Genomic DNA, 15,157 nt, shown 5'->3' on the forward strand with positions numbered 1-15,157 from the left:
GAACAGTGTGTAACTAAAGTGGGCCTGTAAAGACGGACTAGTGAGGAGACGAGTCTCCGTGTTCGCTGTGAGGACGTTTAATGTCCCCGACAACCTCTGTAGTCTCATTCAGACACTTGTTAGCAACCGCTAACTGTTTTTAACACATGAAGAGCTTCATAATTAAACTGTGGACATTAATGATGAGTTCATGTTGGTCTCTCTCTGTCTGTCTCTCTGGTTTATTCAGGTCCAGAGTACTTCCTGGTTTGTCTCTTGTGATAACGGCTCCTTTGTTTCTGCTGATAAGCTCTGCAGAGCCTGGATCATTGTTCTCCATTAATTAGTCTGTACCTTTGCCAGCTGACGGCGGTGCAGCGGGAGAAGACTTAAAGTCAGCTGACGCCTCCTCTCACGTCTTCATACTGATGCTCTGATATTTAATATTTAATATTTGAAGGTATATTGTGACTCAACTGGTCCAGTAACATGAAAACAGACACACCAACACTGAGTCCAACTTTTCCATTACACTTTAGTGAAATCACACAAATATACAAACTCAGCAGAAGGCAATGGCAATGGTATAAAAACTGACACAGGCTATTACATGAAGAAGATTCATCATCATCATCATCATCATCATTACATTTTAACTCAGCAAAAATAAAAAATAAAAACAAGGCAATGGCAAATGGTATCAAAAAATGGGCCCTGACTACATCCTGGAAAGCACTGCATCAAGGCGACGTGTGTTTCTGCATTCGCAGTGAAAACAAGTTTTTCCAGGCAGAGTGAATGAGCGGCGGCGCCGTGCTGCAGCGGGAGGCGGATCACGAGGCTTCATTAGCGGCGTGGGAGGATCTGAGCGCTGTGATGTCATCGCGTACGCGTCAGTAGTGGACAAACATCGATGTGATAAGTCAGGCGAAACGCCCGGTGAGCAGCTCCGACGAGTCGACGAGCTGCTGAGAATATGAAACGTTTTTTAAAGGAGCGGACGTAAAGAGGAGGCGAGGCTTCAAAGACTCCTGCGGTAACGTGATTACTTCACATTCAGCAAAATAAACTACGGCGAGAAGCTGACGTCACGTTCAGGACACGTGGGAGTTACCGCCGCCACACCACAGTCCACATGACAAATACAACTGACGGATCTGAATTCGTCTAAGAGCTTCGTTCTGTCTGACTTTGTGTTTAAAGTGAAGTATCACCAGTCGTCTGGTGACCAGAACGCTCAGCGGCTGGAAACATTTGGATCTTTTCATCTCTACAGTTCATCAGAACCGAGGACGCAGCACTTTGTTTCTGTAAGGAACCAAACTGTGGACGTTCGTCTGGGTTCATTGTTCTCTCAGATTTCCTCTGTCAAGCATTTGTGTCTCCACAGCAACAACTCCGGGTCTTCAGGAGAACTCGGGTTCTGAACTGAGCTGGATCCTAACTACATATTTCCAGGATTGTTGTGAGCGGTTTTGTTACTCACTGAGCAGAAACATCTCATAGAGAAGTCTTTTATCAATCAAATCAATCAAAGTTCTGAGGACGTCACTTGGACTTCACTAGTGAACGTTGAAGCTCTCCAGTGGACGCATGTCTCGGATCGGTTCTGGGTCCGGTCAAACAATAAGAGCAGCTGGAGGACCGCCGTCTTCTTCTTCGTCCACTACACGACATCTGCTCGTGACATCACAGCGACTCATCGTATCGCGTTTACAAAGCGTCATGAAGCCTCGCGACCCGACACCTGAAGCGCCGCCTGAATGAACAATCCCATCCTGAACTAAGACACAAGATCCAGTGTGAGCGGTGCTTCTCAACTGGCGGCTCGGGGACCCGAACGAGGCCCGAACAGGAAACAACTTGGCAAGCTCCGGGAGTTTTTGTTGGCATCGTGTTTAAAACCCAAGACTTTGTTCAGGAAAGTGCATACGGATAAAGTTGATTTGAAGGTCCTGATCCGACAGCAGCCGAGAAGCACCGGCTCAGAATAATAATTATTATAATCGTAGTAATAATAATCATATTATGGTACAATAAAGACATCGACCCCCGCTCGCGCTCAGCGGGGAGTCCAGTGATTTGCTGTTGCTATGGTACAATGAAGCCCGCTGGGATTGGCTGTCGGCTCGACTCGTCTATCAGTCGGCCAACCGTCTGTTAGGAGTCTGCAGGGGTGGGAGGGGCTTAATGCGGGAGGGGGGGCAGTCAGCTCTGATTGGTTTCCTCTGGGAGATCAGGGCAACTCTGGTTGTGTACGCGGGCGGCGCTGTGACCCACTTCTACTGAGCGACCGACTGATCATCAGCAGAACAGAAACTAAAATATCCAGCGAGTCGGCGCCGGATCACAAAGTCTCATTACTTCCAATGTGATATTTAAAAAAACAACTTTAGGCCGGCGGGTCTTTAATTCCTGACAACGGCTCAACGTTTTCTTTTTTTCAGTCCAGTTGAAATGTTTGATCAGTGTGGATCAGCGCCGTTTAGCCCCGCCCCCTGCTCCTGGGTTATTAAGAGTCAGAAGATTCGAACGACGGCTGTTCGCTGTGTGAGCGAGGCGAGTCAGATGGACGATTTATAATCAATCGAATCGATCGATCTGTCCTCCTCAGTTATTGGACAAACAAGGACAGATTGGGAAACGACCGACCAGAACCCGTCCGTCATTCCGGGTCACAGCTCCGCTTCTGATTGATCTACAGGTTTAATGTGGATTCAACTGAAAGGTTTCGTCTGAAGGTTTTAAGATGAATAGAAATGAAAACTTTTACATTTCATCTGGCGCTCTGGTAGAGCGGGTCGGTCACGGGTCGGTTTCACACAGTCGCTGGTCGTTTCTCAGCCTGAACATGGAGGTGTGATATGTGTGTGTGTGTGTGTGTGTGTGTGTGTGTGTGCGCGTGTGTGTGTGTGTGTGTGTGTATGCAGTTAAAGTACGAGCTCGTCTCTCTTTAACGCTGATAAACAAACTGATAAACATGTTCGTCCTCCCACAATAAATAAAACTCATCAGAAAAATAAATTAAAAGAAAGAAAACAATAATCAATAAATATCTCACCGCTGGAGGATGTTAAAAACTCTGAGCTGTGTGTGTGTGTGTGTGTGTGTGTGTGTGTGTGTGTGTGTGTGTGTGTTTAGATGGTTGGACACGGCAGCTAAAACCAGGTTTCAGTCCAATCCATGTTTGTTTTGTTTGCTGTTCCAGGAATTAGACCCGGCCCTCCCACCACCCTCCTCAGTCTCTGTTACCTCCTCCCAGCTGTGTGTGTGTGTGTGTGTGTGTGTGTGTGTCACACTGAAACAAACACACACCGCGGTCGCTGCCGCAGTGGAAATCATCTGAATGTTGATTTTTTTTTAGGGTTTCGTTCTCCTCTGTGTCCTCGTTCACCCTCCGTGCTCTGGCTCTCTGTCAGTCCAGACTCTGGACCTCCAGACTCTGGACCTCCAGGTCCAGAGTCTGGAGGTCCAGAGTCTGGAGGTCCAGGACGGATCCGGAGATGAAAACATGCTCCGTGCTGCCCCCGGTGGCCTGAACACATACTGCAGAAACACTACAGATCAGAGCTGTTAGCCGGTGTGCCTCCTGGTGACCTGAGCTCACCTCCTCTTGATACGTCAGTTTGAAAAAGTTCCAACAAACTTTATTAATCGAAACAAACCAAAGTTCTGATTCTTAAAGCTCCTCTAGCCAGCTGGGATGTTGCGTCAGAGCCGAAGAACTGAATTGTTAAATGAATTTATTTCAATCACAGAAAACAGAACAAAGCTGGGTCTCGGTCCTGATCATCGGTCTGACTCTGATGTGCACTTTTCAGGGGATGTTAACATAAAAACGACTTTGCTAACTGATTGATGAATGTATTACAGATATTTATTAAAAATTTGATAGCATATTAAGCTAACATTGGTAGCATGCTAGCTGTCTAATTGGGGACACACCAGGCAGGACGAGCTCCTCACTCGTTGCACGAATTACTGGTCCTGTGTTTGTCTGAAACGCTTCTCGTGGACGTAGATCAGCTGCATCAGTAAAGAAATGCAGGTCATTGTGTTGAACACTAGGGGGCATAAAACTACAAACGAGGCGTACGCGTTTTGTGGATCTCATAGAAACTAATCACGATTTGATCTGAGGTTTTAATCGTTTCAACAACGAACGCTGTGGGTTTTCTTCTGGAGGACAGGCTCAGTGTTTGATGCTCGCTTCATTACAGTTTTTGATATTCAGTTTTACAAAAGGCACTTTGTCTGGCAGCAGCAGAGATGATCGTCCGCTGCTGATTAAAACTCCATCAGTCTGCTTTATGTCGTCCGGCCACCAGGAGCAGCGCTCACGTCGCAGAGCGAGGGAGGACATCTTTGATTTTACAGAAGTCATCTCGACACGACAGGGAGGAGAAAAGCTCCAGACGGGACGACGTTATCCACACGATTCACCTGATAAATGAGATTACTAGCAAACATCATACACGTGGACAGGTGTGCTCACGGCCGCACGTTCACCTTCACCTGTCGTCACACCGTCCTGATGTTTGAGTCAAATTAAACATTAACATGATCACAGTGCTTTGTTGACACTGACTTTTTCTTTCTGTGCTGAATTTGATTAACGCCTGACATGTTCAGTTTCCTTCACCCAGGACCGTGCTCAGCGGTCCAGCAGTCCTGGATCAGAACTGAATCTCCTCCTCCTCCTCCTCCTCCTCCTCCTCTTCCTCTCTGCACTGGGAGTGTTTCCTCCTCCTCTCACAGACCTTTTCTTCCCTCAGCTGGTTTGATGGATGACGTTGCCTCCGTCTCTCTCTCCCTGATCAGTATTCTCCGTCTCGCCTGCTCTCAGTATTCAAGCAGAGTCTCCTCCTCCTCTTCCTCCTCCTCCTCTTCCTCCTCCTCCTCTTCTTCTACTTCAGCATGCAAAAACAGATTCTGACCTCCTCTTTCATCCTGATCCTCGCGCCGTCTACTCTAACATTTATTTATCCTCTCTGCATTTAAAGAACATCAGGTTTCCTCTTCTTCATCTCTTTGCTCGACGGACCCTCCTCGTTTCTCTTCCTCTTCCTCACTCCTCAGCATGCAGCGAGCGTTTCCTCCTCTACACTGTCTATGCATCATCCCTTTCCCTGCCTTTACATTCTCCTCTAGGGATTCGCTCACGTCTCCTCCTCCTCCTCCTCCTCCTCCTCCTCCTCAGCATGCTGACAGAAACTCCTCTCTTCCTGTAAACTCACATCTCATCTCACTGACACAAAAAAAAGGTAAATTCTGGTCAAAATCGCGACGAGGACACAATTAAAGAGGACGTGGTTCATTTTAGCTCGATTTATGTTTTTATCGCTGACTTTGAGTTTAAAGGGCGATCAAAGATCTGATCAGAGGTCTGATCAGATCTTTGATCGGAGATGTGAGGAGTGTTGGAGATACCGATCGGCCGATTTACACGGTGCCACGCTAAAGAAAAAGATTTTTAATTGAGCTGCAGATACGATCAGTGATTTAACGGTTGAGTTTCCACCGCAGCAGCAGCGCACACACGCACGCACGCACGCACGCACGCACGCACGCACGCACGCACGCACGCACGCACGCACGCACGCACGCACGCACGCACACACACACACACACACACACACACACACACACACACACACACACACACACACACACACACACACACACACACACACACACACACACACACACACACACACACACACACACAGGTTGGATGAACAGTGGTATGTGTATGGTAGTGGCTTCCCTCCCTGTTCTATAATTAATCATCTAAAAGGCAGTCTTTCATCAGGACCCTTCCTCCTCCTCCTCCTCCTCCTCCTCCTCCTCCTCCTCCTCTTCCTCCTCCTCTTGGGTCCTTTTGGCCCCAAAGACTCAAACGACAGTGAAACAACAGCAAGAAAATAAAAAGGTGCTTCGTAGCTTTATGGCATCACAGAGAGCCAAAAGAGAGACGCTCCAGCTGTGGCAGAACATTTTCCCAGCTGACAGCGGGTCGACGGACCTGAAGGTGTTTTCAACACATTAACTGAAGATGGTTCCGGTCCGGAACAGAACAAATAAAGAAGTAATGGAGGCTGAACTATTAATGTTTTTCATTGAAGTCTGCACAGATTCTCATTTTTAAATGCGTCTTTTTGTTTCATTGTTTTTAAAGGTGCAGTATCTAAGAATCCAAACATGGCCGCTAACTGCTGCTAACTGTAGCTGCCGTCGGCTCAGTTAGCTGTGCAGCTAGCGGTCATATCAGCTGACTCTGCCGGGACCGGGAGCTCCGAGTTGGTGTTAACTATTGGACTCATCTCGTCTAGGGGCTAGCTGGTTAGCATGCTAACTTCAATAGCCATCTCTGCGACACAATACGCAGACGTCTGACAGAAACATCCAAACTGTTATTTCTTCATATTTTCTTGTGTTTTAAACTAAAACTCTTACATATTGCACCTTTAATGTGAGCACAGAACTTTTGTTTTGATGAAATATCACCGTTAAACTTTAATTTTGACCCACAACCGACTTCAGAACAACATGATCCGACTGTGCAGACTGAAAATGTTCTACCACAGAAAGACAGAGGCGTGTGGGGGCGTGAGGGGTGCAGCTCTGCCACCTCCGTCCAAGATTTACCCATCGTTCAACCAGAGGATGAGAGCGTTTCACACTGGCTTCAGTGTTTGGAGTTTTTTGTTGACCAGCATCAACAGAGTGTGAATTTTGAAGAAGACCATCCAGGTGGAGGTCCAACTCCTCCGTCTGCACCTGAGGTCAGGAGGCAGACTGATGTATTTGGATTTGCAGACTGAGCCGGCAGTGTGAAAGCTCCTTCATCCTCCTTTAGGTTGTACAAGAGCTCATCAAGTTAAAGACTCCATCTGAAGCTACACATGCAACAATTTAACCCCTGCTAACACCACCCAAACCTCCGGGCCGCCCTCCATCTCACACACCCCCCCCGGTTCTGTTCAAACATCCAGTTTGGCAAAAAAGTGCCAAAAGGTTCCTGTTTGTTTTTCCACCTTCGACACACAGAGCTGAGATTCAGTTCAGTTCAGCTCCTGCAGGTTCAAAGCAGAAGAGATTCGTTCAGTCCGGTTTACTCCGGTCTGATCCGATCCGATCCGGTGGTGTGAGGATGGGGTCGGTTTGGGTCAGTCCGATCCGTCGCCCCGTCTCTTGGCTCTCTCTCTCCGTCTCCTCACACTGATGTAGCATAATGTTCAGCTTTATACAAGTTCAGCTCCTTAAAATCCAAACTGTCAAATCCACAAAGTTCTTATTACATGTTAACATTTCAATATTTATTTTTTTCCTTTCTTTTTGTTTTCTTTTTTTACTTTTATACTTTAATCATCATCATTATTATTATCTTTCTTTTTTGTTGTTTACAATTATGGCCACAAGTCTGAAAAGTTCTTGAGTCCCGTCCGGTCACAACTCAATTCCAGGTTGTTTTTGATCCGGGTTTGGTCCAAGTCCGGTCCAGTTCTGACACGATCCGGTCCGGTCTTTACATGGCACTGGGCTTGTAGCTCTGCACAGTATTTCCCCCTGGGCACGGTTAGCATGGCGCTGTAAAGCATGGCTGTATGTGGGCGTATGTGCAAGGTCCGACGATAAAGCGATCTGCACCAACCAGTTCAAAGTTTACCAACTGGTGCTGAATCCAGAACTCCGTCTCCCGGGTCGTTCTGGTCCTGAAAAATGCCGGTCAGTCCAATTTCTGAAGCTCTTCACTTCCTGAAAAAGGAGCGAGTCAACCTGCTTATTTACAGACCTCGCCTGTGTGCCTGTGCTGGAATGTATTAAAAACTTAATTCTGGATTCATTTCTGTTTGACGAGTCACGATTCTGGCGAATTCCACAGTCTTGATTGGTCGGGCAGTACATTACTAAAGAGTCTTCCTGGCCAATAAGATGGCCAGAGGCCAGCATGACTGACCAATGACGGAGCAGGGTCGAGGGGGAAGAGGAGAATAAAAAGTGGGGTGAAGAAGAAACGAGGAAGGACAGAAAGGAGAAGACAGAGAAGGAGACGAAATGGGTAAAGCAAAGTAGGAGGTGAAGGTCTGAGGATGGAGGGAAAGGAGAAGATGGTGGGAGGAGACGGGTTAATGGACACAGGTTCTGGTCGGTCAGTAGGCATCAGGCTCAGTGTGCTGTGGTACAGAGTGATTGTCCAGAGAAAAAACATCAAGTGGTTATTTAAAACAGCAACTTCGAAACTTCTAGATCCTGCCGAGGCTCGAACAGTCCGGGTCAAGTCAAATTCCACGTCTTCCGAGACAAAGCACCGGCTTCAAGGAAAAGTAAAGTCATCAGTTTTTGCGACATCAGTTTTTTTGTTTGTCTCCTTCGTTAAAGCTTGAAACAACCTCCTGAATCCTTTGCACACTCGTTCGAGACTGACTTTGACGCTTTCTTCCTTAAAGCTTGACCTGAACTTCTTACAGTGAATCCTTCAGTACAAGGCAAAGGACTCGAGGCGAGGCCCAAGATAACGACATCAGCGACGTGACCTTTTGATATTCAGCCTGGATTCATCCCGACTATAATGAGGCTCTCAAGGTAAGGTCAAGCCTGTTGTGATTTTACTGTGACCCTCTGACCATCAGCTTCGTTTCACATCAGTCGATCCTTCGGACAAGAACGAGTCCGCAGCTTTGACGGGAACTTGACTTGACCTTTTGCTCTCCAAAGCAGCATCTTCACAGCTCCAAACCAGCTGTGAGTCCTGAAGACAGGTCGATCGATCCACATCCATTGTTTGGTGAAACCTGACTCAGTCTTCAGCCTCGTCTCCACAGCCGCGCCCCCTCGTTTTGATCCCTGCTTGCATCTGCAGTGAATTTAAATCCAAATCCAAACCGACAGATTCATCGAGGAGGTTACATTTCCCCCGAAAATGACTCCACTCTACGTTAAAGTCGAGCTGTGAATGTATCCAAATCGGTTTGGAAACTGATTTTCTGCCCCAAATCCCACCAAACGGAGGTAGTCGGGGTCCCAGCCAGTCAGTCAATCAGTCTTCAAATCAATCAATCAATCAACTGACACATAAATTGGTGATGGATTGATTGTTAACGGCCGGAGCTGTGGCTGTCGGTTCGGTCCAACACTGAGAAGTTCAGCTGACTGTTCAAACAGTTCAGAAAAACAAAATGCCCTCACTTCCCCCTCCCCCATTCTTCCTCCCCATCCCCCATCCATCCATCAGTCCATCGGTCCATCAGTCCAGCTCGTCCTTCCCCTCCTCTCAGCTGCTTCCAGACATCAGGTTGATGGCTTGCTCCAGTTTGTGCCTCAGCTTGTGTTTGCGACAGTACCCATCTCGATCCAACGCCGTCAGGATCTGCAGAGACAGAGGACGGAAATCATATCAGACTTACACGGGTATGACATCGTTTAATCAATTCATCGAGATCATTGATAAATTAGACACATCGTTTGATCCAGAGCTGATGATGGAAGTAGTTAAGGAGTGAGACCTCTCCCTTCTTTCAGAACCAAGCGGACATTGGGCTACGATCCGGTCCTGACACGGAGGCCCGTTAGTGTTTACGTTTTAATATCTTTCACTTCAGTTTCTCTTTCAAGTTCAACACAGAACGATGTTGGAGCTGCTCCAACAGAGACGGATCAGCGAGCGGCGTCTTTAACTTCAACCCGCCCCCCTCACCTCTTCCTTGTACTTGTTGATGTAGAAGTAGAGCTCACTGAGCGCGCTCAGTGTGTTGAATTCGTTGCCGTGGAGACGGGACTGTTCCACCAGGTAGGCGTCCATGTCCTGATCGCTGATGCTGGGCATCTTGGAGATATCCCTGTAGTACCTGCAGGACACACACACACACACACACACACAGACACACACACACACACACACAGACACAGACACACACACACACACACACACACACACACACACACACACACAGACACAGACACAGACACAGACACAGACACACACACACACACACACACACACACACACACACACACACACACAGTAGTGTTTACCTTCTTGCTTCGACCTCTCTGTAGCGTCCCGTGTGTGACAGCTTAGCTGAAGCAACATTCACATACAACTCTGAGATCGGGAGCTTTCGACTTCCTCAGTTCTACTTCTGACCACTTCATCTGATTTATTCTGTATAAAAGGAGCTCACACACAGATTTTCCTCAGTTTCTTTGCAAATAAACTCATTCGAACCTACAAGCTGCCGTAAAGTTGATTGTAAATTGATTAGAGACATAAAAGCAGCTTGTGAGTTTGAATTAAATGTTTACATGCATGTGAGACAAGTTTAAAGTTCTACATTTAGTGCAAGTAAAGAGACAAAAGAGTAAAAAAGAGTTTTAAAAATAAAAGTCTAAATAACCCGGAGGTGAAGATAAAAGGAGGCTGTGAGACAAGTCAACTTATAAATGTTAGGGAATCAACTCATGACACTCGTACGCAGGGCTGCGACTAACGATTGTTTTTATTATTGATTCATCTGTTGGTTATTTTCTCGATTTGGTCTATAAAATGTCACAAATGTTAAAACATTTCAATCAGTGTTTCGTCCTCATCTGTCTTGTTTTGTCAGAGATATTCAGTTTAATGTCACAGAGAAGGAAAGAAGCCAGAAAATATTCACATTTAACGAGCAACAACGAAGTTGCTAATTAATTTAATAGTTGACAACTAATTGATTAATTGTTGCAGCTCTACTAGTTTCTACTCAACGCTGCTGCTGCTGTTGTTATGTTTTGCAGTATTTAAGCTAGTTAGCATGCTCTCTACCTCTCCACCCAACTCTTGTAGTTGGGGATGTCCTTAGCGTAGAGCAGCTTGTTGGACGGAGAGTCTTTGCCGAGCCGATGTTCGGACGTCGAGCAGGAGTCCATGAAGGTCTGAGCGACGACGGACAGGCAGGCGTCGGTGATGCTGCTCTTATGGATGTCGAACACAAACTGAGGATTTTTAATGACGTTCACCCAGAACCTGAGAGGAAGGCTGCAGACACACAGAGAACAGATGCGTCACATCTTCAGACTGCTTTGTGCCTGATTTCATGATGAAGTCCTGATGCTTCTCTCACCAGTTGCTCTTCCAGGTGTGTCGGACATCCGGGTCGCTGATCTGCCGTTTGTCAGCCTGCTCGTCCAGGAAGTCGAACATGTATTTGATAGCCAATGGGAGAGCAGAGCCTCGGTGGGCGGTGCTAAACACCGTCTCGAACAGGTCGTCCACGAACTTCTGCAGCGTTCCCTGGTGGTGGGAGGACCAAAGCATGTGATAGAAATGTTTAGCAGCCATAACTCAAAAAACCTTGAACAGAAAATGCCTTTATGGATGGAACCGTCCTTCAGTCCACACTTAAATCCCTCGACAGCTACAGGATGGATCGTCATGACGTGTGTTACCTTGGTAGCCAGCAGTCTGGTCAGGTAGATCTCAGAAACCATCTTGCTGCCTCGGTCTCCTTCTCTCTGATCACTGTGCTCGTGATTCTTCACCAGGTGCCACAGTTTAGTTCCTGAGAGCAGAAGACACACAGACAGTAAAGTACACACAGTACACTATATACTACTCACAACTACTACAACTGCTACTACTACAGCACCTGTCTCCTGGTCCGGGGTGATCATTGGAGCTCTGGATCGTAGACTGTCTGGACTGCTGGACGTTCGAAGTAACGACTCTGAAGACACAAAGAGAGACGTCAGTAAGATTTAATGTGTGTGTGTGTGTGTGTGTGTGTGTGTGTGTGTGTGTGCGTGTGTGTGTGTGCTGTACCGTATCTGCTCAGTGATCTGGTGAAGGTGAAGGAGTTGGCGATGTTGTAGGCAGAAACCTGCTTCTGGACCAGCGCCACCAGGGAGCCGTCCGTTACCTAGCAACACACAGCAACACATCCATCAATCAGCCGACTAATTATCCATTCAGTCGATTCTTATCAGGTCCACAATCTGAATACGCTCCACACGTGTCACAGCCGGGCCTGATAAAGAACCAGGACTCGGTCAGGGAGCCCGGACTGAGGCTGACGCTGCAGGATCTGTCAGCGTCGTCTGACATCAGGAGGACGAGCGGCCTCGTGCAGACGCAGCGTTCAGATGTTTTTCAGCTCCTGTTGCTGAAACGTGTTCGGCCCGTGACAGAAACAGTTTCATCAGCATTGGAGCATTGCAGCATTTTGGATTGAGAGCAGCGAACTCAGCCCACGATCCCTTCGACCATCCAACCCTCGTAACATTACTGATGCTCGCACACAGTCAAAGATGATGGACGGTGTTTACCTGGCGTCCAAATGTGAAGATGAGATGTTACATCAGCATCTTGTTGCAGCTGTTTACAGTCGCTGCAGAATGAGTTCCTGGGTGTTTACTTGTTATCACAGCCCTGTGTAGTGAAACGACATCCTGGTTCCACCTCCTTTCAGATGATCCCATCGGGTGAAGGTTCAGAGTCTCCTGTGCACCGAGGTGCTGTTTTTAAACAATAATGTTTCCCCAGAGCTCCTGCAGCTCAACAACAGCTAAAGATGAACCTGTGGACTCACCGAGCTGAGCCAGCACATCGCACTTTAGGTTTGGTATTAATTAGAAGATTTGCTGCACGTAGTGTTTTTTCTCTTATGTCTGTTCGATGTTCTCATAGAACAGAAGACGTTTATTGTCCTGGAGCAGAAACGTGTCCACAGAAACAAGACACATCAGTAAACAGAGATCTCAACATCACACTCACAGTGTCCAGCTGACACGCTCATATTAAGTTTACCGTAATTGGTCGACTACATTAATTGCATTTGGGATTAACGAGCCCCTGTAGATATTTTTCTGCTCTGTGTTTATATTAACTGTATGTATTTTTATACGAGCCATGCGCTGGCAGAATAGAGTTTCATTGTTTCATGCGTTATAGTAATATTTATTAAGTAATAAAGTTTTTGAATCTTTGAATCTTGAACCCTTCATGACCAACAGCATTAAACACTGGAGACATTAGTTCAGATGATTGATCACCACGTTTACACCTTAAAAACTGACTCTGTGTGTGTGTGTGTGTGTGTGTGTGTGTGTGTGTGTGTGTGTGTGTACCTGGTAGTGTGCCAGTGTGTTCAGCCTCTTCCAGTCGCTCTCGATCTTGGTGGTCACGTCTTCGTCCTGCAGGATGATCCGGGTCAGTCGGCCCTGACGCCACTCTGACAACACAAACACAAGGAGGCGCTCAGCCTGTTTCTCAGCTGCACTCTGTGTTTACTGAGAATAAGCTAATGTTAGCATGCTAACATGCTAAACTAAGATAGCAAACACTACAGCTGCTAATTACATGTAGCATGTTAGCATCGTCACTGTGAGCTGTGGACGCCTCCACACCAACAACCGTCACTGTAACAAACTGAGACTCAGGATGTGTCCACGCTGACACAGCGTTTCATTTACAGCCTAATTAATGTTATATAATCGTCAGTAAAATGTAAAAACATCCAAGACTGAGTTAATAGATCAAACTGTCTGAAATGTCTTTAACTCATTAATCAGATTACATAACAGAGGCCGACTACAGTTAGAAAATGGTATCACAGTCACTCCTGCTGCATTATGTTAATGTCTAACTGATGTAAATCTGTAAACTCAGTCAGTTTTCTATCGCTCATCAAGTCGCTCGCTGATCGTACGATATCGTTCACTGTCGTCTTTACGTTGACTGGAGGAACATTTTATTTTGCTTCTAAGAACTTTTTACTGTGTTTGCACCACAAGAACTGAACGATCGTTACTGGAAACTGTGTTGAGGGACTTTTTCAGCTCCAACGTCAGAGTAGCTGACGCTCTCCGGAGCCGACGGACGCCATTTTTAAAAACCCGTCAGCTGCTTGAACACAAAAAAACAAACGACAGCTTGTAAAGAAAGAGCCAGCTGGCTTCAGGGTTTCTATAGGTGGAGCGGATGCTAACAGGAGAAACACCCCTGAAGATGTTTTAGTTCCTGCAGGACGCCACAGTTCATCTGAGGGCGTCTCCAGAACTGCGTCAGGTGATCTGAATGAATGTGGTCACTCCCAAACCACCTGTGTTCCCTGAGCATGAAGCGATCGCCTCAAACTCAGAATAATCAGATATTTAAGAGAAATCACTAAAACATTGAATTCACTGTCTTTATGCTGCACATTGAGTCTGGTTAATGTTTGACGCAGCGTCCTGACGTCTGAGTTCATGTTGTAGTGTTGCTGGTGTTTCTGCCTCCAGTCAGCAGGTGAGGACGCCGTGGTGAACACCTGTGGCTCTGACAGCACAGACGCTGCAGCAGCAGCAGACTGAACCACTTGATGCTTCAGTCGAGCTCGCACACTGCCGACGTCTTCATTAACTGATGAGCTCACAATGCTCTCACACACTGTAGTATATTTAGATTTATCCGCCGCTGAAAATAGTCCCCGACAGTCGTGTGTGTGATGTGAACAGTTACCGAGGTCCATGTCGTCGGCCTGAGGTCTCTGAGAGAACGGGATCCCTTTATAGACGGCGTCCAGCAGCTTGTCTTTGACCTGAGTCACTGTGTCGCAGTTCAACACCTTCACCGGCACCTCCGTCCCTGCCTCGCCCTCCGGAGGGATACACATCAGAGTCTGAGCGAGAGAGAGAGAGAGAGAGAGAGAGAGAGAGAGAGATGATTAATGTAAATCAGTCTTGGTGTTGTGTTTGTGTTGTTATTTGTTGTGTTCTGTCCGAGTGTTGGACAAGTTGTGTTTTGATGCTTTGGCAACATTGTTGTTAAACTTTCATGCCAATAAAGCTCCTTTGAATTGAATTGAGAGAGTCATCTGTCTGAACTTTATTACACTGTCATTACACTACATCCTCAGTGGAATAAAGAAACCGAGGCGAACCGAGATTGAACGGATGGACGGCCTCCACAAAATGTTTCTTCTTTCATAAATTGAGTGTAAATGGTGAAATCAGTGTAAACAGTGTGTTCAAACAGCTGCTAAATGTTGGCAGGTAAGACTTTAGCACTTTAGACACAGAAGCAGACAGGCTGGTACAGCCATGCTGCCACAAACTGACACTTTGTACAAGGAAACACACAACTGACTGTTTTCATTTAATGCTGAATTTACAACAAGGAGACAATGATTCAGAGTCTGTCAGAGACAGAGTTTCACTACGT

At 46.7% G+C, this 15,157-nt stretch overlaps 1 protein-coding gene across 1 annotated transcript in view; it reads right to left on the reverse strand.

Moving 5' to 3' along the window:
• Positions 1 to 494: 494 nt before the first annotated feature.
• Positions 495 to 15,157, reverse strand: part of plxna3 (plexin A3) — a gene marked incomplete at its 5' end in the record, with an annotated part of 40,867 nt that continues 26,204 nt past the window's right edge. The window contains 9 exons of the mRNA XM_084365798.1: positions 495 to 9,349; positions 9,677 to 9,827; positions 10,784 to 10,996; positions 11,082 to 11,251; positions 11,407 to 11,519; positions 11,607 to 11,684; positions 11,780 to 11,876; positions 13,084 to 13,187; positions 14,456 to 14,615. Of these exons, the coding sequence (XP_084221924.1) occupies positions 9,254 to 9,349; positions 9,677 to 9,827; positions 10,784 to 10,996; positions 11,082 to 11,251; positions 11,407 to 11,519; positions 11,607 to 11,684; positions 11,780 to 11,876; positions 13,084 to 13,187; positions 14,456 to 14,615 (1,182 nt within the window). The 3' untranslated portion in view covers positions 495 to 9,253. The remainder of the gene's footprint in view (positions 9,350 to 9,676; positions 9,828 to 10,783; positions 10,997 to 11,081; positions 11,252 to 11,406; positions 11,520 to 11,606; positions 11,685 to 11,779; positions 11,877 to 13,083; positions 13,188 to 14,455; positions 14,616 to 15,157) is intronic.

The sequence above is a fragment of the Pagrus pagrus genome (genome assembly GCF_965226575.1).
Source record: "Pagrus pagrus genome assembly, chromosome: 11".
NCBI lineage: Eukaryota > Metazoa > Chordata > Actinopteri > Spariformes > Sparidae > Pagrus > Pagrus pagrus.